This window comes from Phaseolus vulgaris, chromosome 2, assembly GCF_000499845.2.
Source record: "Phaseolus vulgaris cultivar G19833 chromosome 2, P. vulgaris v2.0, whole genome shotgun sequence".
NCBI lineage: Eukaryota > Viridiplantae > Streptophyta > Magnoliopsida > Fabales > Fabaceae > Phaseolus > Phaseolus vulgaris.
The window spans coordinates 38,406,109-38,431,797 of record NC_023758.2 but is presented as its reverse complement, the minus strand read 5'-3'; the positions used below and the strand labels follow the sequence as shown (position 1 = coordinate 38,431,797).

The window sequence follows — 25,689 nt, the reverse complement described above, 5'->3', positions numbered from 1 at the left end:
TTTTAATGAAAGAGCAGAAACACAAGAATTAATTTTGCTTGGTTTTCTTTCTGAGGTTTTTAACATAGATAGGCCCCAGGGATTATGCTCAGATTTGCATTCAATTGATGACAAATACATAGACATTATACAAAAACACTGATCACAAATGATAACATGATCTTTATTGCATTGATGTTACAGAGTAACTATTATATGTGTCATGCTTCTGGATAGATAGTCTATTGCGATGTACATCTATACATTGTACAACCATTGGGACCAAGTCTTGGCAGCTTGTCAGAAATCATCACCATCACAACTTTTGGAACACTTCTTGCTATGTGCAGCTCAATCTGGTGCACTTTAGATGATTAGTAAAGGAAATTACGAATAGATTAAACATGTTTTTATCTCTAAAAAGATGCTAATACCAATAAAAGATTCTGTTTAATGTGTTTACTGATATTTTACAACTACTTTAAATTTCTGGTATTATCATGTTAAACACTAAGGTGGCTTTTGTTCAAAATCTTCTTAGCACTTGGCCCACAACACATTTATGTGTTGAAAAAATGACATCAAGAGTTTTAGACTCTCCAGGACTACATGCAGAAATAACTGCGGCAGCACAAGTTATATTTTTCTTACAATGAATCTGGAACTACACTTTAAATCCTTGGTGTTCACTTTTAAGAATTCAGAAAAAACACAAGATAAAACCTAAGCTAGAAAATCTAAAACCGAAAGTTAGTATGTTTATATTACTCGAAACCATGAACATGTTTATAGACCAAAGAGGAAATAGTTTGAGGATTACCCCAGTTGCATTGTTTTGGCTGGTGATTCCCTGTGTTGAGGCTATGGCTGGCTTAGCTTGAGACTTATAGGAGAAAATATGTCATAACCATAAGTGATAGTGGAAAGAGGATTGGAGGTTGCAGCACCTTCCTTTCTACCTTTTGCTTCAATCATCTGAAATCCAAATTATTTGTTAAGGTTAAAATAAAACTTGAAAGTTCTAGATAAACAGTGCAATAAACATGATGTCCTCTCCCTCTGCTTTTTGTGTTGTGCGTGTCAAGGATATTTCATATACAATCTTATAGGCATATATAAATGAAACTATGAACGATTTGTAAATATAGAGAATGAGTTTTTGTATACCTTTTGTAGTTTTTCATTGTCCTCGCGTATGAGATTTATCTTTCTATGAAGTTCTACATTTTCTTGATAGGCTAGGGTTCCCTACAATAGCATCGATTAAATTAGCAGTCAGAAATTTGTTGGAATACTACGAATCATTTTAAGGAACAAAACCTGATTCATGAAACCTTTTGGTGTAGTTCTTTGACCTCATCAATCAGGATTTGATCCTGCACAGGTAACAAAAATAGTAAGTGATCATGTAAGACTCACGCATTTACCATGAAAGGGAGGAGCTAGCTTTGGTTTGCTTTGACTTTGAACAATGATACCTTTTTCACGCGAACACCCTTCAAACTCTTTTCCAGTCGATTTTCCAGATTCCCCAACTCCTTAATACCCAAACCAGAAAGTTCTTCGCCCATCATTTGCCTGCACTTTCCAACAATAAAGTATGGAATATCATTCTTCCTATATTTTTTAAAACCTTGTTCTTCCTATTAAATGTGATATTTTATAAGAATCAAACTATTACACCAAAGTTCTTTTAACAAATAATATTATGGTTTCTAAGTCTTTTTTTTACTGAAGTGGAGTTGATAATTTATTTATTTTTATCGAAAAAACAGAATAAATAATAGGAGGTATTTTAAGAATACCACAATCCTTATACAAAAGGTCAAAAACAGAACGAACAGGTTACATCCTTTACCCTTAAATAAAACTTGTATTCCTCTTCTCACCGCTATCCTTTATATTTCTTGATGGATCTCATACAAACCAACGGTTCGAGACACCAATCAGAATAAGAAAAGCAAGTTGAGCGTACATTCGATGTCACCCAAGACCAGACCTTCAACTGCGCCATCGAAAAAATCTCCGAGAGATCTATGTGCCCGTTCCTGAAGATCTATCTATTTTTGTGCTTCCACAGTCCTCCTATAACTGCTATCCACACACTCGACCAGATTCGATTACAACTTCGCTCTCCTCAATCAATCTAAACTGTGAAAACTACAGTTTTGGCTCCCGATGCACTAACTATGTTTGTCCCACCCACTCATGACATTTAGACCAGACACGTCACACAACTTTGCATGTACAAAAGAGATGGGACGTGATTTCCTCCCCCTCTCCACAAATATGTATAAGGTCGGCTAAATCGAGTTGGTTTCATGTCTACATTGTCCATTCAACATGATTCTCCTATCGGTAACGAATGTAAAAATACTAAAACTATTTGGATTATGGATTATGGAGCCACTAATCACGTGTATACCTCCTTATCTCTTATTATTCTATTAAAGTGATTATTGACAATCTTCCCAAAAACAAGTTTCTACCACTCACTTTGGGACTGTTAGAATCAATAAGTATTTTCATCTCACTGATGGCTTATATATTCTTGCACGTTTTAATCTAATCTCAATATCAAAACTCATTTCTTCTCTCCAATATGAGTTGATATTTTCTTCAAAATGTTGAATTATACAGGATGCAAAATCAAAAAAAGAAGTTTGATATAGTTGATATGATAATTGTATTATACATTCTCAGTGAACATGTTATACAACATCCTTTTGTACAAACTGTTCTTTCCGATGTAACTGCTAAACCTAATTGTGTTGTTAGAAATATTGACCTTTGGCATTACCAAATAGGACATCCCTCCATTGAAAAACTAAATGAAATAAAAAGTGTTATCCTTACATGTCTTCTGATCAAGATTATATATGTGATACCTATCATCAAGCCGAACAAAAAAAAAAACTCCCTTTCTCATTGAGTGATTCACATGCTTTGAGACCTTTTGCTTTGCTTCATATAGATATATGGGGTCATGTTCTACAGCTTCAATGCATGGACACAATTTTTTCTTACTATAGTAGATTGTTGCACTTGATACACTTGGATATTTCTTATGATAGGTGACTCATAATTACATAACAAGCTTCATCACACAAATTGAAAATTAATTTGATTGCATTATTCAAACTATTCGTACTAGTAATTGCAAAGAGTTTTCTATGCAACAATAGTTTTCCTCTAAAGGTATAATTCACCAAATTACATGAGTCGAGCCACCTAAACAAAATGGCATCGTTGAATTCAAGCATCATTACATTTTGAATATAACTTGTGTTGTTATTTCAATCCAACTTGCCTATGAGTTTCTGGTGTTTTGTCAATTTACATGTAATATATTTGATTAATTGTATTCCCACGTCTTTGCTTAGTTTGGAAAGTTGTAATATATCTACTTTACGTATCTTTGGTTGTCTGTTTTATGCCAATACCCTCACTACTCATGGAAAAAGTTAAATAGTCGAGCTTCTCATGGAGTCTTTGGTTTTAAACCTAACGCAAAAGGATATATGTTTCTTAATCTCAAGAATCATAAAATTGAAATTTATCTTCATGTTATCTTTCATGAGAATTATTTCCCATAATTATCTTCAAAATGATAATGCAAACACATTGTAATATCATATCTTTACCTACAATAGAAAATTACTCTCAAAGTTATGAAAGTGTTGTTTTAAAAAATCAAGATAAATTTCATGATGATAATTATGATAATAATGAGTCCATGATGCATTTTCGACATTCACGCACTCACAGGCCTCGAACGTTTCTTGAATATTTCAAAATAAATAATAACTTTTTTTCCTCCATAGTTGTTGAGGTAATCAATATCCTATATAATCTTTTGTCTCATATAATTGCCTATCTACTGCTTTTAGAAATACATATATCCTTCAATCATGAGCCAAGAAAACATGAAGATGCTTCTAAAGATGATTGCTAGATAAAATCTATGAATGGAGAGATTGTTGCTTTTGAAGCAAACCAAACCTGGATCCCTAGTGATCTCCCACCTAATAAGTCTATTATTGGTTATCAGTGGGTCTGCAAGGTGAAACATAGGTAAGATGGAACCGTAAAGAACTATAAAGTACGCCTTGTAGCCAAGGAATATACTCAACTTGAAGGCTTGGATTTCATTGCCACTTTTTCTTTTGTAGAAAAAACTACTACCTTGTGTCTTTTGCTTGCTTTTTTGTTATCAATAAGTGAAATCTTAAGCAACTAAGCTCAATGATAATGATTCTTCCAAGTATAACTCGGTCACTGTTTTAATTGGTGGTTGATTTTCTGTGACTAAAAATGTAGTCACTATTTCGGTCATTAAATCATAAAAATAACTTCTTGTCACCGATAGTAATCACATTTTTCGGTCACTAATTTGGTTACTAATAGTGACCATATTTTTCAATCACTGATTTCGGTCACTATTCAACAATTTTCTAGTAGTGGTAGTAACAACATCATCCAACTCAAAGCCTTGAGTGACTCAGATTGGGCAACTTGTCTACAAACTCAAAAGCCTCATATATGTATATTGTGTATTTATAGAAGACTCACTTGTTTCATGAAAATAAAAGAAACAACCTACAAAGCTCATGGAAAGAATGTCAAGTTTTAGCTATCACAACATGTGAATGACCTATTTTTTTTAATATTATCATGTTTTGTATATTATACTTGCTTTTCTCTTTTTGTAACAACCAATCAACAATCCAGGTTGCATTAAACCAAATCTTTCATAAACGTAGAAATACAACAAGATAGAAAAAGTTTTGTTTATGTGTCAGATTATAGCAAAGAAAATTGGGAGTTTAATAATTTTATTGAAAGGTCAGAGTTGTTGGATATCCCAATGATTGGCAGGAAATTTACTTGGTATAAATCAGATGGTTCTGTGAGAAGCAGAATTGATAGGGTCATGATTTCCAAGGATTGGTTGAAAATTTGGCCAAATAGTAAACATTTTGTTTATAGTAGATCGGTGTCAAGTCATTGCATTGCACCTTCGTCTTTAAAGATGAGTGCTTTGATTGAGGACCAAAACCATTTAGAAGCCTGGACATTTGGCAGAAGGACGATAGATTCAACGAAATCGTGCGTGACAAATGGACTAATTATGATGTGGTTGGAAGAGGGTTGTTCGTTTTAAGGAAAAATTGAAAATATTAAAGTAGGATTTAAAAGCTTGGAATCGAGACATCTTTGGGAATGTCAATGCTCTTGGGGAGGACTTAAAAAAGAAGATTCATATTTTGGATGCTCGGGATGATGAAGGCGCTCTTGATGAGGTAGGTAGGGAGGAGAGGAGGTTTCTGTTGGCAGAACAAAACAAGAATTTATTCAAGCAAGAAGCTGTATATTTTCAGAAAGCTCGTCACAAGTGGTTACAACAAGGTGATCTAAATACTAAATACTTTCATTCGATTGTTGCAAGGAGAAGGGTAAGGAATAACTTTAATGGCATGTTCATTAACGGCTACTGGTGTGATGACAAGGATGTGGTGAAGGAAAAAGTCAGAGATTTTTTCAAGAATAGATTTGAAGGAGTTATTGGGCCTCAGGTTAGGTTGGACAACGTATTTTTTAACTCTATCTCTGATTCAGATAATGAGATGTTGGTTGGTTCATTTTCTAAAGAAGAAATTAAGAATGCGGTTTGGAATTGTGATAGTTCGAAGAGCCCTAGTCCGGATGGTTTTAATTTTAGTTTCATTAAACATAGTTGGGATTTGATTAAGAATGACATTTGTTTGGCTGTAAAGGATTTTGTTGTCTCTGGTTCTTGGCCTAGGGTGTCAAATGCTTCCTTTATTTGTTTGGTTCTCAAGTCTGATAACCCTCAGTCCCTTGGTGATTTCAAACCCATTTCTCTAGTCGGATGTATGTACAAGATTATATCAAAACTACTTTCTCTTAGGTTGAAAAAGGTGTTATGTAAGGTCATTGATTCTAGACAATCAGCCTTTCTCGAAGGAAAGGATTTAATGGATAGTGTTCTCGTCGCCAATGAGGTGTTTGAGGAGGTTAAGAGGACAAAGAAGAGCTGCGTTTTCTTCAAGGTTGATTACGAGAAGGCCTACGAATTTGTTAAGTGGGATTTTATCTATTACATGTTAGGAAGGTTTGGTTTTTTTGATAAGTGGATCCTTTGGATTAAAGCTTGCATTGAATCTGTTTCGTTATCCGTTCTTGTTAATGGGAGCCCAAACAAGGAATTTTCTCTGTTGAAGGGTTTGAAACAATGTGATCCTCTCATTCCTTTCTTGTTTCTTATTGTGGTTGAAGGTCTAGCAGGAGTCTCTAGGAATGTTGATGAGCTTGGAGGGCTAAACAGTCTGGAGATCGGGAATAAGAAGGTTTGAGTTAATATGCTTCAATTTGCAGATGACATTTTGTTTTTTTGTCATGCGAATTCTAAAAGTGTGTTCAACATTAGGACAATGCTAAATTGTTTTGAGTTGGCTTCGGGTTTGAAGGTCAATTTCTTGAAAAGCAGTATTGGTGGGGTGGGGTTTGATGCGTTTTCTATCCAAAATTTTGCGACTATTCTTAACTACAAGATAATGAAAGTCCCTTTCAAATATCTGGGGTTGCCTATTGGGGGGTGTCACAAGAGGGAAGCGTTTTGGGATGGAGTGGTGGCTAGAATCAAATCCAGATTGGGAAGATGGAAAGGTAGAAATTTGTCTATGGCTGGAAGGATTTGTCTCATTAAGTCAGTTATTTCGTCTATTTTGTTGTTTACATGTCAATGTTTATGTTGCCTACTATTGTGATGTGTATTCAAAGGAACTTTCTATGGAGATGGGGTTCTGAATGGAGGAATCACTTGGGTTTCATGGGAAAAGGTTTGTGAGTCTCGGGAAGGTGGCGAACTTGGAGTAGTTAATATTAAGGATTTCAATGTGGCTTTACTGGGTAAATGGATTTGGCGGTTGGGGTCTAATGAGGGAGGTTTGAGGAAGGAGGTTTTAGACTCTAAATATGGAGGTTGGAGAAATCTTAAGGAGGGCAGGTGTATCTACAATGCACCCCTTTGGTGGAAAGATTTGATGTTGATCTGGAAGCTGGAGAAATGGGGTAGTAACTTCGGAGACTGCTTAAAGTGGGAAGTTGGCAATGGGAAGTCTATCAAGTTTTGGGAGGACCGGTGGGTAGGTAATGATTCCTTGAAGAATAAGTTTCCAAGTTTTTTTTCTCTCTGTGTCGAGAAAGATGTGTCATTGAGTTGGTGTGGGTTTTGGGAAAACAGTGTTTGGGAGTGGTCTTTGGTGTGGAGAAGGAGCCTTTTTGATCGAGAGAAGGTCTAGGTTAGACAACTTCTCGAGGTAGTGCATGACTCGTGCCTTGTCTTTGAGAAAGTTGATAGTTGGGTTTGGAAAGATGATAAGTTGCAAGAGTTCTCATTTAATGCAGCTTACGGGACTTTAAGAGGTGTTCATGAGGGGATTGGTAGAGGATATTTAAATTATTTTGGAGGATTAAGGCTTTTTCATCAGCTCAGGTTACCGTTTGGAGGGTGCTGGAAAATAGGCTTGCTACTAAGGCTAATTTACTTAGACATGGAATTGCGATCAAAAGCGTTTGCTACTTTTGTAGGGTAAAAGAGGAGGAGTCAAATAATTTGTTTTTTTACTATAGAATAACCTGGTTGGTGTGGAATCTTTGTTTTATGTGGTTAGGGATCTTGTCAGTTGCCCCCCTTCACGATTACTCTCATTTTTTGCAGTTCAGGTTGTGTAATGCTCCTGAGTCGGTCAACTTAGGGATGAAGAATATTTGAATTGCGGTGGTTAGTGAGATTTGGAGTCTTAGGAATAAGATTATTTTTAAAGGTAAAGTTTTGGATTATTCTGAGATCTTTGTTTTAGCCCAATTGAATGTTTGGTCTTTGATCACTTCTAAATTCTCCTCTACTTGTTTTTCTTTTTCTGATTAGTGTCTTGATCTTTTGATCTGTCTTTCTCCGCTTTAGTTTGTTGTCGGCAGTTGTTTTTGACAGGATTCGTTTTTTAATAGTTGTCTGGTAGGTGTTAGGTTGTTTTTGTTCCTTTGTATATGGATTGGATCACCCTTAAACTGGTTCACATCCATATATTATTTACGGTTGATCAGAAAAAACCAAGATAGATTGTGATAATTTTATCTTTGTGTAATAATAGTCAATATGTTTGGTGGTGATTTGGGGTTGCTTGTTTTGAATATGTATAGATAAGCTATAATTATTTCTTTGTGCATTTTAAGCTTGTTATTATTTTGTTTTTACGTGTTTGTATTGTAACTATTCAATTCCATGCAAGGGTTAATCATGCTAATATGCCAAAACAAACTGTTGTTTATTTTGTTTATTTTCTTCATCAGATAGATTATAGATGTCCAGTATAGGTTGTTGGTTTTTTCGGTAAATTCTTAAATGTTATATGATATGAGGTTATGAATTTTATAGAAATTCTTATAATTATCTATTTTTCTTTTATAGTCGAGTTCAACATTTCAACCCTCTTATTTGCTTTAATTTTCCCAAATGAATTTACTGAATATAACTCACAAGTTTCATCATTTTTTACTTACTTCTACAAACATTACATAACTGCTAGCTGTTTAACTTTTTACCTGTTACATTTTTGCATGTACTGCACTTGTTGCCTTAAACTTGCTACTTCTCCCTGCCAAAACAAATCAATAGCAATATAGATATCAAACATATGTTAATGATTATAAAATATTTGTACCTGTCAAAGCTTGAGTTATATTCACATTTATTTATTTTTCTCATCTTGTTGAGTGCTAAAAAACTATATCAAATAGTAAGTTGTAGCTACACTTATAACTTTATATGTACCTAATTTGTGTAACACATCACTTTAATACATAGTCATTAAGCTTATACTATTATCTAATTGTTAAAGTTTTACCAATAAAAGATTATGAGAATATAAAAAACAATTAAGAACCGGACTATGATCATATGTGAAATAATGATGGTTTAAGTCATTATTAAAAATGATATAATTTCCATCAACTGATATGGGTTCTTGGAACATATTTTCGATCTGAAATATCTTTCCTACAATATATCTTTTAATTCTCTCTTCATCACTTCATCATTACAGTTTTATTGCCAGATAATTTTTTAGGTAATAGAAAAGAAATATATATATATATATATATATATATATATATATATAGAGAGAGAGAGAGAGAGAGAGAGAGAGAGATTGTTTGGTAAAAGAAAATAAAATAATAATAATATTTTATTATTGTCAAGGAGAAAAAAAACATAACAAAAGGATCATGGATTGAGAAACACGAGAGATACTTAAGCAAGCTATAAATTAAAAGTCTCTTGAACCTGGTGAAATCTACCGTATAGTTTCGAGGCTTGCAAGTTATTGCATTAACCGGTATAGTCTTTCCCATAATTGACATTAATTACTAGTGTGAAATCATTGAAACAACAAGGACCACGGGTTATTGATATAATCAACATTTAGACTAAGTTCAAGTTGATTACAGTTTCAGAAAATCTTCCAATTAATACATAGTTGCTATATATAACTAAATTCAAGAAATCGATTGAGTAAACATAAACGGAGGAGTAATGAGGCACGGCTTTTACCTTGATTTCTAAAGCAGGGTTCATTAACTGATGAGGGTCCTCTTTGAACTTGTTATAGCGATCAATAACAGATTTCAAGCTGCAGAAAAGTATATTGATGAGATGGGAACATGATCCTGTTCATCTATATCTGTAAATCCTTAAAAACACTACTTCTATCAATACCATTCTAACTAGCATTACACAAAATTGATATTGTATGTTCCATGAATTATAAAGCTCTACGTCAATTTACTTGGAAAGGAATTATATTACTTAATACATAATTTTGTTGTTATAATATTCATATATTCTTTTAGTTCCTCAAATTATATATACAGTATATTGTAAGTATTTTTTGGTAATATTTATATTAATTATAATTTATAGCAGCTAGAAGTTATTTTAACGAAAGCAACCCAAAGAATTTACTTTGTGTGTTAGTAAACAACATTTGTTTTGTAATGAAACCAAGTATGGGATATAAACCAGTGAGTATCAAAGACAGGCTTCACTAAATCTATTTGAATCAATGGATGTGAAACCATTTTTCTATCTGTAACATAAAAGGAAGTGCTAAGGCCTAACAGATTATATGCCTTAGACATATTTCAGCAGCGTCAAATTAAGCTGTTGAAAATAGAATGCAGAATAAAAGAAATTTTTCTTTTATCAGCAAAAAGAAGAAAGAAAATATAATAAAACGGAGTCCTAAGGTTGTAGAAACATAAGCTAAAACAGTACTAACGCATGAACAAACGGGCAAAAAATAGAGCTAATGTATCGAAGTATAACTTAAGATGATGCTGATCTATGCTGAAACAGTTCTAATATAATATATGGAAAAGTTTTGAAACAGAAACCAGCCACGAAAAGATGGGTTGACATGGGAAATCTGCATATACATGGATCAAAATGGAGACAAAGCAACAAAAGCTTGAGACTGAAATTTAATATAGTGAAAGTCAGCAATAACTAGGACAATCGAAAACATGAGTGTGGGTAATAATCAAGTTCCTTGAACTCAACACCATAGAAACTTTAGAGGGCATTAAGTAGTTTTGCTATGATAATCATGTTGAAATTATATATGGATTTATGCAGGAAAAGCACACACAAATATTATTTGCAATGCGTACAAAATATAAAAACTATACACATTTATAATCCTAAGATTGTACAACAAAAGGATATAAGAAATATAGAAAAGAAAGCAACAAATTGATGAGAAAGTCAGAAAAACAGCAAAACTGTTACTTGGATTCAGAAACAGATTGATGAGATTGCAATACCATGCAGCTTACTAACTTATACAATATAAAGAACTTGTCCTCTAGAATTTCAAAAGTTAATTTATAATAAAATGTATCGTGGCCACTTGAAGAAAATGAAAGGAAAAGGTTTCAGCATTTCTGTGTTTATAAAACTATATCCCCGGATAAATACTGTATATGTAACCCCATGCCATGAGGTTTTTCTAGCAATTTCCCAGATAATGGTTCTTCTCTTTTAGACGTATTAATTTTTTTGAGTATTTTATTATATTAATAGAATGCAAGCAGAAGAACAGTAATTTCCTAGATTCACAGTATATGCATAAATGTATATTTAATTGATTAATCACCTAAAAAAAGTTCACTCCCCCAAAACTAATTATAAAGAACACAAAATGAATGAGTAAAGTAAAAAAGAATGGAAAGAAGAGAGAAGAAATTAATGGCACCTTGAGCTAGCATAGTCATAAAGCTTGTCAGTGCTGGAGAAGACAATTAATCCAACTTCTGCATCACACAGAATAGATAGCTCTCTAGCTTTCTTCACCAATCCACTTCTTCTCTTGGAAAACGTCACTTGCCGGCTAGTCGAATTGTCAATCCTTTGAATCACGATCTTTCCTCTCCCCATCTTTTTCAAACAAAGTCAAAACATAGGGTTCTTCCTCAAAGTGTTCTTCAAAAACGGAAGAAAAAAAATCAGAAATGTTGAATAAGATTAAAGAAAGTGAGAAATGAAAAAAAAAAGAGATATAAATGAGGTAAGAGAAAACATTATTAGTAGTAATAAATATGTTATAAATAGTTCAGACGAAAGAATGTATAACCAAATAGGTAACTTACTCGAAAGTTATGGGATGGAAAAGGAAATCTGGAAGAGGAGCTAGAAGAAGATAGTGATGCAATTTCAGAGATTTATAGGGAAAGTGAAAAGTGGTTTTTGTAGGACTCAAGACGGTTTCAGTGTGATGAGGTTTCAGAGAGTGGGGCCAACTCAACCAGTGCAATTAACAGAAGAAAATTAATATATTAATCTAAGTTTGCTCAGAATTTTGTAATTTGAATTTATACCATTTTCTTACAAAAAAGAAGTCAAAAACTAAAAAAAAAAAACAAAGAAAGAACCAACTATTTTTCATGTTGCATCCAATAAAAAATTGTTGTTAATGTACAGAACTTTTGACTTTCAGGTTTCACCCCAAGTCTTGGGATTTTGACACAAAACTAAACATGTGAACGCAACAAAAAAGAACCTGAACAAAACATAATTAGGGTCATTTTTAGTTATGTGACCTTGTAAAATAATCCCAATGAAATAATATTTTACTTATAAATAAAATATTAATTTACTTTATTCAATATAATATACTTGACTTGCAAAAAAAAAGTTGGTATTCAATAATTGAGAGTTATTAAATTGTAAGTATTTACAGAATTATGTGTTGAAATAGTTGATAAAAGTAAAATAATATAATTATGGATATGTTGATAAGATTTTTTATATGTTTTTTCATTATTTAATTTTATTGATAAATTATATTTTAGAGTATTTATGAATTTAATTTTCATTTTAATTATACTTTTATATTGCGTATTCTACTATTAATCTTGTTATAAATGAAGTTGAAAAGCCTGAACAAATGAAAATGGGGAATGAAGAATAAGGTGGAGTGATACAGATCTGATAGACACGTTTCGAAAAATGATTGCTCGTTTCAATCAATGACGTGGCAGAGGGTGTGTGGTGTCTGAAATTGTTTATTCTTTGCATATTATTTATTATTTTCGTATTGGAATCCTAACCTATATTATAAATTAATTAGAATCCACTTAATCTCTAAACATTGTTTATATTACCACTTCATTTCCTTAACCCATTTGATTAGGAATTGGTCCTTCCATTTGGTGATACGCAAAATTAATATCAAACAACTCAAATCGGACTTAAATCGATAAAATTGATCCAAAAACTGGTCAAATTAATAAAAATTTGGTTAGTTAAAATTAATAACTTTTAATTTTAGTTTTATAGAAAATAGAAATCAACTTAAAATTTTAATTTTTTTATTCTACATATAAACTTATTATTAATAGTAATAGATATGGATGTATATCATTGAAATTAATACATCTAATTTGTTTTAACTTTTATATGGATTCTAAACTCATAAATATATGTTCTATTTTAGTTTTTAGTGTTATGAAACTATGATATTATATTTTTAATATTATTTTGTATATTTTAATATATTAAAATAATTTTATTTATTCTGGTTTAGCTCCAATTATATCCCAGTTTAACCGTTTTTAGTTTTGAAATGATAATAAATATTAAGAAGGGAAATTCTTTTTGAATTTGGTGAGTGGAAAAAATGTAGTTATTTTTTTTATTAAAGTAATTGTTCACGATTTTTCAAAAAAAAAATAACTATTAATAAAATTGTTCGATATATTACACTAATACATAATACATAGTGATTAAAAACGGTGTAGCCATATGATAGATGGTATAACTATAAGTATATGTATGTATATTTAAATGTATATATATATGTATATGATTGTTTGTATATGTATATGTATGTATAGATTGACTTAATAGGTCAATGAGAGTACTTGAATAAATCTGAGTAAAGTGGTATCTATTTTGATTCATTATATTTTGTAAAGAAACAAATTTGATATTGAAATTTTGAAGGAAACTTGAAAGATACCACTTTGACAATTTTTTGTATTGCGAGATTATTTTCGCTCAAGTTAAAAAAAAGTTTTAAAAAAACTTAAATTTTAATATTTTCCTTTGTGTTTCCATTTTATTATTATTATTTTAATTATTTTTATGTAAATTTTAATTATATATTTGATTGAAATTTCTTTAGTTTTATGTGTTTATTTAAATTTTGGATAAATTGTTGGTTTGTTTGAAGTTTTAATCTTTGATATGATTTAATGGTGTGAAAATTGAGATGTGAAATATGAATCTTAATCCAGACATAATACTTTTAAGAAAGGAAATACCGTGTTGAGATTATTTATGATGTGCATTGACTATGGATTCGTCTAGAATGATGTATCCTGATTCTCTTGATATATTGGAATCACATATATGAAGATTATCGAGTGTTGAGAGTTGAAGGAGATTCATATGGTTTTGTCTGCGGTTTGAAATATATTCTGGTATTTCGGGTCATATGAATTAACCATGTCATACTAGGTGATATAATATTGAGATTATTTATTCACATAGTTGCGTGGATTCACAGTGAGGGAGTATCACATATGCAAATTATTGAGTCTAAATCAATGCACATGTCTTTCAGAAGTAGAGTCAAATGTCTGAGTATATTGATGAGTAGAAGTCTGATATAAGTGATGTGAATGATGAATTATGATAAATACTTGATAATTTTTGAGAAAATGTATGAGTCGATGACTTTATGTTTGTTAATTGAAATTGAAATTATATAACAATTCTTTTACCGTTAGCTCATCCTATTATTTGTTGTGTTTTATTTTCATTATTTGTGATGATCATATATTTTATATGGAACAGATGAGACTACACATAAAAAGGTAGGTTCCTGAGTGAGCAGATGAATTATATATTTTATTTTTATTAATTTTTTTGATGTTTGTAAATATTAATTTTCCTAAAAAAAATCTGTATAGATTATATATATATATATATATGTTAAAAATTCATACCACTATAGAATTATGTATTAATAATATGCAGGTACTTGTTTGATGAATAAATATTTTATTTTTAACTAATAATAAAGCTTTTCTAGTAATTAAAACTGAAAAGTAAATTAATGGAGTGTAATGGTGGAGAAGTGATAGAAGCATTTCAATCTCAGCTTTGATCAGCTAAGCTGTTTTGGTGGTCACAGCTAACTAAAATGTTAAAGGAATTTGATTTTAAATGAATATAATATTATAATGAGGTCATTCTCGTATGAACATTAATTGAACATGGATGTCGTCATGGCTTTCGTGGATTTCCCTGGCGTACAAAAACTGGGATTAAAAACATCATTTACACCTCGGATAAGACAACTTCTGTGTTGATGTGCATACATCTTCTCACTTACTTCACTCCTTCTTCCCTTGATTTTTGGGTGAACAGTTTATTAAGATTTCTTAGGGTGTGTTTGGATTTGGGAGAGAATTTGAGGAAGGAGATTTGGAGTGATTTGAGATGAAAGTATAAAAAAAGTGAGGTTGTTTGGATTAAGGTATATTAGAATGGATTTGTGTGGAAAGTTTATTGAGGTTTGTGCATGATGTGATGGTTGTGAATTTTTTTTTTAAAATGTGTAAAATATAAGTTTAGTAAATTTACTTTTATAATTAAAAATTTATTAATTTATTTATATATTTATTTTTTATAATTAATAACATTAATATTATTATTATATAAAATTTTTATTTTATATAAATGACTATATTTTTTTATTAATAATATTAATGGTATTTTATCAAACTGGATTGGATTAGTTTAAAAAAAAAAAAAAAATTAAAATTCTTCACATAAATTACTTGGAGAGTATCTGTTAATAGAAAATATTAATATTGAGATGAGTGAGAATGTAATAAGTCTGGACAAGTGTGTTTCTTCAGTAATCCGAGCACAATACAGAAGAATCTCTTTTCCTATTCATTGCCTTTCCATGCTCTCATTTTCGTGCTAATCAGCTCATACAAACAATATATTTTCCTGATAATCCATCCGCGTGAACAGTGTTCATCCGGATGCAAACAGAGTATTAGTGACTAGGAATCTAGGATGTGATCTTCCATCTGGGTGAAGAAACAACTTCATACTATTAAAACCTTATCATCCAATGCTAACATATATATTTACACAAACTATGATTGCACGTTCACCTCCATTTTAGGCACATATACTAGACACATTCACAAGTGTTTATAAATTATCTCGTATAAATAGTTTTTTTTTTAAATTAGGCCTTTTTATAGAATTTTAATGTCTCTATTTGAATTTTTCTTTCATTTGATGGATTAACATAATAATTAGACACATATTGCATTCATAAATGAAACGATCCATATAATAAGGATTTCAAGATTAGTCTGAACTTAGTTATAAATGATCATAAATCATTAAGAGGGGCTCAAAAAAACTTTTAGTTTGGTTGGTATTTTAGAAAAACGATTATTGTTTTCTTTTTTTTCACTCTTCACCTCCATCGTTTTATTCAATTAATTAGTTACAAACTTCAACTGTATTTCTCATAACAACAAAGATTCAAAGTGTCTAATTACAAAATAAATTAAGTTTAAAATACTTAAATATTATTTTCCAAAAAAATTAAACCTCACAATAATAAAAAAAATAAAGCAAACTTTAAATATGTTAGTGAATAAAAAGAAGTATGTATAATACTACATATAAAACATGCTGCTTTCTTGTCTCTTCTATTGTTCATTAGATCCATTTTATCATCGCGTTATTTTCTTATTATAATATTTTTTACATGATTTGCAAGCTGTCTGTGTGCAGTTTTAGGGTAATTAATAATATTATTATATTGATCATGAGTGAAAAAGCTGAGTGCAACATTGTAAGTCAATATTAATTAGGTGTAGTTATTGGTTGCATAAGCTAATGATGTTCTTTAGAAAGCTTCATAATTAATTAGCCACATGTGCACCCAGCTATATATTTCATTGTATAATGATATTTTTAGTTTAAATTAATATGCATGCATAATTTTTAATTATATTTTAAAACTACATTTTTAACTTATATTTTTAGTCAAGTCCCTGCAATTAATTAACGACAAAAACCTAATTAAGAAAATAAATACAAGTTCAGAAACCCAATTGAAAAAATTATTTATAAAGATCTAATTAAAAATGTCAAATAATTCAAGAATCCATAACTTAACCTAAATAAATAAATAAAATCATTAAAGAAAGTGTTTGTTTTTAATTTTTAAAGTTGCAGGTAGAGTATGCAAAAAAGAATTATATTTCCTTCATCAGTTGGCTCAACAATCGATCTAATTGGAGGTGCAACACAAATCAAGGTGGGTTGTGGTAGATTCAGCTGCAACTCTGAGAATCTGCCAATAACGTTAAAGAACACAACACACCTCACATGCGATGGAGTGGGCAACTTTTTGTTTCACTGCCACAAAAACCACTTTGTCGTATCTAAAATAGGAATCACTTGTTTCGGATTCAATAAGGTTTCCCAAATTGGAAATAGTTAATGACTGCTATTATATAAAAGTATAACACTAATTAAGACAATTTCATGTGGCTCCTTTCAATCCCATAATTAAGTATTGGAACTTGAAATACTACCTCAACCATTTCAAATTCATTGATCCACCATCTCATTTAAGAATAAACTCATTTTTCTATTACGTGCTCTAGTCACAGGTGAAAAACAAAATAGATACTGTATAAAGTAATATTTAATGTTACATAAAGAAATATATTATTATATAATTTTTATTTATTTTTTTATCATTTTAAACACTATAAATGATACGGTATAAGGTTAAATCTTCACATAATAACTGTTTACAATATGTAAATTTTATTCACATAATAGTTTCTTATTTTTTTACTTCTATCATATATTGAGATGATAAATAAGTATACTTGACCCGATTAAATAAAAAATATTTTATTGATTGGATTTACGTGTTGAAATGTTAGCTTAAGAGATAGAGTTTAATTAGATTTAGTATTTTTTTTACTCAAATCAAGAAAACTTAGTCTCTATTTTAGTTAGTAGAGAACACAAAAAAAAATGCAAACTAAAGACAAAGAAAGTCTTATAAAATTTATTGTAAAAAAAGAGTGACGCGCGTACAAAAAGGATTGAAAAGTAATTCCTTAAAACTGCTCCTATCTTTAGCTAAAAGCCGGTGTACTGTGGTTGGTAAAAAGAAAAAAAAATATTAAAAATATGATGAATAAAAATTAAAAATATGATGAATAAAATTAAAATATGAATAGAAATAGATAAAAATAAAGTAAATATTTTTAAAGCACGCTTATACCAAGGATGATAGGTTTGTTTCCTTAAATTAAACGACCAACGAATATCTGTACTTAAGGAATGCAACCAAATAAAGGCTTGGTTTTATTAACTACAACGACCATGCTCCAATATATCACTATGTTTCATTCTACGCATTGGAATTGAAATTGGCATCAAAATAATATGAACGCTCCATTTGTTATATATATTATCTATAAATTATCCTCAAGTGATTTTTTTTTATATATAAACAATTTGTTACTTATATAACGACATGGAATTACTATCTTGAATCTTCATGTAAACAAAAATTAAAACAAAAAAATAATGTGTCGTCCCAACACTCAATAGATGTTAAATGTTTCAAAAAATAATTAATTATTAAAATAAAAAATAACATTAAATTATAAATTATTTATAAATAATATATAACAAAAATTTCTTCATTTTTTACATCTTTCATACTCATATTTTACCGTTAATTATATTTAAAAATTACAATACAACATTCTCAATATCATAACTATTTTATGTATACACACTAGAAAGAGAAAATAATTTTACAATTTTATCTGTTAAATGTACAACCATAGTATATACTAATGAGAAGGAGAGAAGTTCATTATATGTTTGTTCTCCCTTTTTCTTCTTTTGTTTTCTTTCAATTTTATGTATTAGATATATAATTATCATATTTTTTAAAATTTGTAAAATAATATCTAATTTAATTAATATAATTATTTTTATCTTTAAAATAAATTTTTATTTAATAATTTTTTTATAATGTTTTATTTGTTCTTACTTGGTTGAAAGCTTCTTAATCCATTATTGAAACTTTCATTACTCAAATTTTTCTTTGATTTTATAAATCCAACACATATTCTGGAATTCTGGATACTTATGTTCTACTTTGGGAGAGACAATTATTGAACTTATAAGTATTTTTTTTATTAAAAAAAAAATATATTAAATGCGAGTATAGAGGTACTCCATCCTTTAAAAACAAGCTATAACAACTTGGAGTATATATGTAGAAAGTTTTATGAAAAACTCATATATCATTAAAATGTGAGTTGGAGTTTCACAATAACAGAAAGACCTATAAATTTATTAATAGAAAGACTTGAAATTGAAGGTGATGAGTTATTATGTTGTATGTTGGCTCATAATCATTAATAAATATATTTATGATTTTTCTTCCATTGAATCTACCAAGTATTAATAATCAGTTAAGACAACTACAATAAAATTTATGATTGATCAATGAATCACCCTTGTATCCAAAGTTTTCTTGGTAGAAGTTCATGTGACATGTCATGTTAAGGTGAATGATGATGCAAGTAAAGAACACTATTAAAGAATTCATAGTTAAAAAATTATTTTTCTCAAAAAGTACTGTAAAAAAAACTATACTTGAAAAAAAGAAGAATATTAAAATTCAATAGAACTGAATAAATAAATAGTATAAAATGAGAAGGACCAATAAACACATTGTGTTTAGGTTGAAAAATTGGCTCATAAGTCTCTCCTAATATTTCTTACACTTTGAAAGTATCAAATATATATACAACACTTTATATTATATATTACATACCATAAAAAAATTAAAAGATAGGGTTGTTGGTGGTTAGATAATTAATTAACTGGTATGATATTTTTAATGGCTTAATTTGTATAGTACGAGGATCCTGTCATGTGTCATTTATTTATCAGAGTATGCACGTGATATGCAGATACTATAGCTGGCTTTGAATATATATATATATATATATATATATATATATATATAAAGTATAACGGGTTTTTTATTTTGTTTTAAATTTTAATATGATAAATTAGATATTAATCTCGCTTTGTTAACCTAATTTTTTTTTACTCACTATCAACAATAAACGTAAAATTCTTCGATCACCATATATCACAATTAAGTCATTGTGTAAATGAATATATCCATTTCCATCAAATTTATTTATTCTTTATTTTATAATTAATATAAGACAAATATTAAATATTAATTAATTTAAAAATAAAAATAATTAATTATTATATTAATTAAGTTAGATATTATTTTATAAATTAAAAATTATTAATATCTAAAATAGTTTTTATTATTAAAATTTATAAAATAGTTTCTAAATTGATATCAAATATTAACTATCAATATTTTAATTACTAAGTACTTTAAATTTTAAATTAAACACTAATTTAATTAAGATTATATAAATATTATGAATATATAAATTATTTTATGTTTAATTTTGATATAAATGAGAACGAAAGTTACTTTTGAACAATAAATAAAGTATAATATATATATATATATATATATATATATAATTTATAACTTTTCAATTTTGTGGCACCTTCATTATATATAATGCACGCGAACCCACCACAATTTTGTTTCTACCACAATTTTGTTTTTGTTTATTGATTTCTTCTTTATATGTTTTTTTTTACCTTTATTTTCATTTATAAATAAAGGGCTCTTGTGATGTAATTTTCACATTGAACTAATTAGAATTAGAGAATTTTTGTTGTCCTAGAAAACTTTTCTTATTTTTGTTCTTATCTTTAAGTTTATTGAATTTATGGATATTTATTATATTTATTAGTAAGTAACATTAATTGCATATTATTTTCATATTTTTTTTATCAATAAAGATTAACTAAAATAAAAAGGGATACTTTAGGGGTGTCCTAATCCTTATACAGGAGTCCAAATTCAGTTTTATTTTAATGAGGCGGGAAAAATTATGTATGTTTACTATTTATCATTTCTAGTAAGATTTATTGGTCGTTGATTGCCATTATTTATAGGGATAACATGGCAGTGTAATTTTTTTCCTCAAAAAAATTCAACCAAGAAATGAAAAACTTATTAAAAGGGTAAAATTTTACATTTTTCATTAACAAAATATAAGTGTATTTGAACTAATATATGTCTTTACTTTAATTAGAGGTGTGGTTCGCACAAACCTTTTAAGTGGGAGGAGCAGAACAATGTCACTACAATTCATCTTTTCTAAAGTTAAGTTATATATATTTTAATACATATAATAATTATTTTATGTCTAAGATGTATGAAAGTAATTTTTTGTCCTTTATTTTTTTATTTTAGTCTAATACGCAAACAGACTGGTTTGAATGTAGCTACCACGTGATGTATTGAATGTGAGTCATTATTTATATGAGTATCATTGACTTCTACAGAGACATACCATATCTGAATAAAAGATTATTTCTATTTTATCTTTATGATCATAATATAATCATTTAGGTCTTTAATGATAAACATCAATTATTCCATAATGACATTAAAAAACTGAGAGAACATTGAACTACTTCCCTTCTCCAACATAGATGGTATATTTTTATTTTCTTGTTCAAAAATATTTTAAGTTATTAGACGATTTTGTATAGAATTTTTAGTTAAAATGTCCAGCTTATATGTTTATTGGAAATTTTTTATATTTTAAATTTTGATTTGAAGTGTCAAAACCAATATTATTTAAAAAAAATCTAAAATTTACGTCAATTTTGATACACTATAACGTAAATTTACGTGAAACACTCTATGGTCAAACTTAAATTTTGGACTTTTAAATTTATTTTTTTAATAATGACTAATAAAGAATTTATGTTTTGATTCGACGTAAGTTTATGTCACCCACATCCATGTCATATGTCATGGACCGTTAACAAATATAAAATATCCTAAAATATAAACATAAATAAAATAAAAAAGTCTCTTTTACATACACAATTTTTTTATCTTTATCAAAACAACTACCTTATTAATTTTATAATCAATAAGAAACTACTCGCAATGTGATAGAAAATTATATATGTTTTTAAAACATTACAAAAATTATTTAAAAATTTATTTTTCTGTATATATTTTTTCATAACATCAATATAAATTTGCATAATTATTTTAATAAGTATCATTTATTTTTTTAATTATATTTTTATTTTTCATCATAAGAAAAGTGGAGACACTGTTTCTAATCTTTATCAAATATTTGAGAAATGTAAGTGAAGAAAAAATCTTGAAATAGTTTAATTCTTTGATGGTCCCAAGCAATTCAACAAACATATTTACATTGGAGCTGATGATTTTGATTGCTTTCTTGCATTCCACTTCAATATGCAAGTAGATCCACAAAGATTGTTGACTCTTGATAGTTTAGTTAAAATAAAAATTTCGTCATCATAATCAAAACTGACTCACTTCTCAGTAATCCTTAATCTAAGATTTCCAAACACAGTAAGATATGCGTAAGTTGTAAGATTTTGAAGCGTGGCAATTTTCTGAACCAAGAAAATCAATAGGTTGCAGTTTCAATTAGTTTTTTGTATAAAAAAATGTAAAGAGTTTCGATAAGATGGCTATATATGTGCCTGAATGATGATGAAGATCTATCATAAATTGGAGAAGCTACTTTTGGGGCGTGATCGTGCATGTCTACGTTTTTCTAAACTTGTGCACGTGTTAGTCAAACTATTCCTGCATGTGAAATCTTGTTCCATCATTATTGAATATCAAGTTGGAGGCTGAGTTTGAAGCTCCCATTGAAATGGAGTTTGGGAGATTATGATATCAACTTTTCCTTTAATTCACTGTGAACGTATCTCAAAGTTTGTTTGAGATTCATGAAGAAAAATGGATTCTACTTATCGTTATTTAGTTTTTTCTTTCTTTCAATTATTTAGATAAGTTTTTAACCAGAAGCAAGAAATCTTAGGTAAGTGTTTTGCATAAAATTAGTAAATAATGAGTAACTTATTTATTTTAAACTCTACACTTATAAATAAAAAACATAATAATTTTGTTTTCCATTTATAAAAACCCATGCAATTTCTCTAAAACTCTTATTTTTCTTTTTTTTAGCACAAAATTTAAAAAATAGCAAAGTTTAGATTAATTTTATTTCATCATAATTTTGATTTGAGTAAATTTTCCTAAGTTACCACATCCAAGAATTAGATTTTTTTTATTACTTTTCAATTTAAAATTAACAAATTTATCAATATTTCTAGTCATATAATAATTACTCTCTAAGTATTAAAACTTCTTTTTGGATTTTCAAAGTGTACCTACAAATAGATTATACAATATAATATGATACCCTTATTAATTTGGATCCAACCATATTAACTTCTCTTTTGACACATTTTTGGAATCCATTTAACTTTGCCATTAGGAACATCAATTTTTTTGATTTTTCAATTTCTAATAGTATAACTTTTTCTCATACAAAACAAATAATGATTGCAGAGCTACTTGTTTTTTTATAAGAAAATATTTTTTTTTTCTATACTTTCTTCCAAAAACCAAACTTATATTCAACTCCAGCTCTAATAAAACAAAATTTTGAGAACCAAGTAAAGTTTCAAGATTAGTTCTTCCCATTGAAAACTTAGCGTGTGTTTTTCGACCAATGTTTGGATAAGATAGTGGTGAATTTTGTTTTGTAATGATTTACATTTTTCACAATTTTTGAGAGTTAACTGACTTGTTTAAAAAATACCTACAAGTAGAATTATCGTAAATGATTTCCAGATTTTCTAAATTAATTTTAGCATTATTTAATTCCTCTTCTAGTTTGGTGACTCTATTTTGAAGTCAATTATTCATTCTCTTGAGTCTATTGTTAAAAATAGTCAATCTATTATCTTTTTCATGCTTCTCATTCAAAGCATTTAAAGCTATGTTATAGTTATTTTCATTTTTAGAAACTTTTGTACTTATATTACTTGAAGAAAACTTATAACCAGCCATCAAATAGAGGTTTCCCCATCTTTCTTTGAAGAAATATTGGAATAGGTCTCATCATTATCTTGCCATGGATTGTAGAATTTTCTAGTCTTATTTCCTTTTTTAGGTTTCTTCCTTAACAAGTCAAGTCAAGTTTTCTAAGTCACTAAATTTGTCGAGTTCCTCCTTTTTTTTTTGTACAATAGTCTTTAATACAATGCTTTTACTTTTCTTGTGACAACTCTCTTGTTCACTAAGTCTATTCATCCCCAACTCTCTTGCTTTTATTGTGGTTGTTGAAATATTGTAAATCATCTTGTAGGATTCAAGGTCTTGGTTAGTGATGATTTTTCTCGGCAAGTGTACCGAATCAACTGTAATATATTACTCCTTAAAGTACGAATGTCGAACCCACAGGGAACAATTCTAATTAAGATGTTCTGTTTTAAAACTCATTAAGTATAGAAAATAATTTTGTGACTTTGTTCATAACAAATTAAAGATTTCACAAACACTTCGGAGAGTTAGGGTTTGATTCAGGACGTAACAAAACCAACTTATCAAATATAGAGAAAGATACTTAGGATTGAATTGCGTTTATCTCAATCATCTGTATTTTGAATAATACAATATATAATACTCAAAACTACTTATTCTTGATGCTTAATTTAAAGTCATTCATCTTGATTCCTCACAGATGAAATTCATAAGATAATTTCTCAAACACTGATTCCTCAGATATTTAACAAATCATCCAGCTTTAGGAACAGAATTATCATGCAATCAATAACCTGGAATCTATTCCTAGCATTACAAGTTATCAAGTATTTTCGTTTATTTCATATCCTTAAAGGTACTTTCCAGTTAAATTAAGGATCAAAATCAAGACTCTATTGATCAGACAGAATCAAGCAATAAGCATAAAACGAAAATACCAAGAACAAGTAGAAAAGAGAATTATATATATATATATATATATATATATCACCAAGAATACATTTGATCAAGATAAATTACATTCAATCCCAAGTTAGAAAGAACTTAGCCACTCATGACAGCTCCTCCAATCTTCATTCTTGATCTGGATTGCATAAGAAGGGCTGATCTGAGCAAGTTCTTCTCCTAAGAATAGAGGTTTCTTCTCTTTCTCTCATTAGTCTCTCTCTAAAAAACCTAATCTGTTTTCCACCGCTAGTTCTGAGTTTTGTTTCAAAATTTATATAATCAACTTTAGCTCAAGCTAGTCTGTTTTAGCTTAAGCTAGATCTTTCGGTACATTTTTAGCTTGAGCTAGCGATTCTAGCCTGAGCTAGATCAGTACTGCACCTTTAATCAACTCTACACAGTTTTAGCTTGAGCTAGCAATTCTAGCCTGGGCTAAAATTGTACTGCACCTTTAATCAACTCTGGACAGTTTTAGCTTGAGCTAAATCCTCTAGCTTGAGCTAAATCTTCTTGTGATCCAATTCAGTTTTTACTTTTTTTTTTCTTTCAATGTCAGCTTGAATACATTCTTTCAATGCTTCATATTCATCTGCAATTTACACAAAAATTGAGATTAAATTTCTTCATTTGTTTCTTGGTTCAAAAAATATATAATCAGATTCAATAATTCTCAGATTGGGATAATTTTCTTACATTAATAAACAATTAAGTTCCAAAGTGTTCAATTTTCTCAATCATAAAAACTACACATTGACACTTATCAAATTCCCCCCAACCTAGAATCTTGCTTGTCCTCAAGCAAAGTAATTGAATCCCAAAAAAAATGAGTTCATTCTTCCCCAAAATCCTTAGAAATCAAATCTATAGTTTAATATCAGAACAACTTCATGGAAAGAGCACAAGATAATTCAACAAAAAATTATGGTGTTTCCTATCAATTCAAACCAAGACAGGATACGAACGTATTCAATTTCCAAGGTAAACAATTGTTACTCTTCACTGAGAATCAAACTAAGGAATTTCTCTCTTCATTCCTCACTGGTGAGTGTTTTCCCTCTTTTTTCACTGAATTCCAAGTTAATTTAAGGTTGCC

The 25,689-nt window shown here is 29.1% G+C and overlaps 1 protein-coding gene across 1 annotated transcript; it reads right to left on the bottom strand.

Annotated features, from left to right (window-relative positions):
• LOC137811914 (MADS-box transcription factor 23-like) lies at window positions 1–11,809 on the bottom strand. Its single transcript, XM_068613774.1, has 9 exons — window positions 11,710–11,809; window positions 11,316–11,542; window positions 9,614–9,692; window positions 8,608–8,660; window positions 1,458–1,557; window positions 1,314–1,355; window positions 1,147–1,227; window positions 800–954; window positions 1–335 (listed from the first exon to the last, which is right to left on the bottom strand). Exons 2-8 carry the CDS (start codon window positions 11,495–11,497, stop codon window positions 841–843), a joined length of 651 nt encoding a protein of 216 aa, XP_068469875.1. The 5' UTR covers window positions 11,498–11,542; window positions 11,710–11,809; the 3' UTR covers window positions 1–335; window positions 800–840.
• Window positions 11,810–25,689: the final 13,880 nt, after the last annotated feature.

Coding starts and splice junctions, on each gene's coding strand:
- LOC137811914 (XM_068613774.1), bottom strand. CDS start 11,497: ATGGGGAGAGGAAAGATCGTGATTCAAAGGATTGACAATTCGACTAGC. Junction 9,693..11,315: donor TATGACTATGCTAGCTCAAG/GTGCCATTAATT, acceptor ACTTTTCTGCAG/CTTGAAATCTGTTATTGATC. Junction 8,661..9,613: donor ACCCTGCTTTAGAAATCAAG/GTAAAAGCCGTG, acceptor TTGTTTTGGCAG/GGAGAAGTAGCAAGTTTAAG.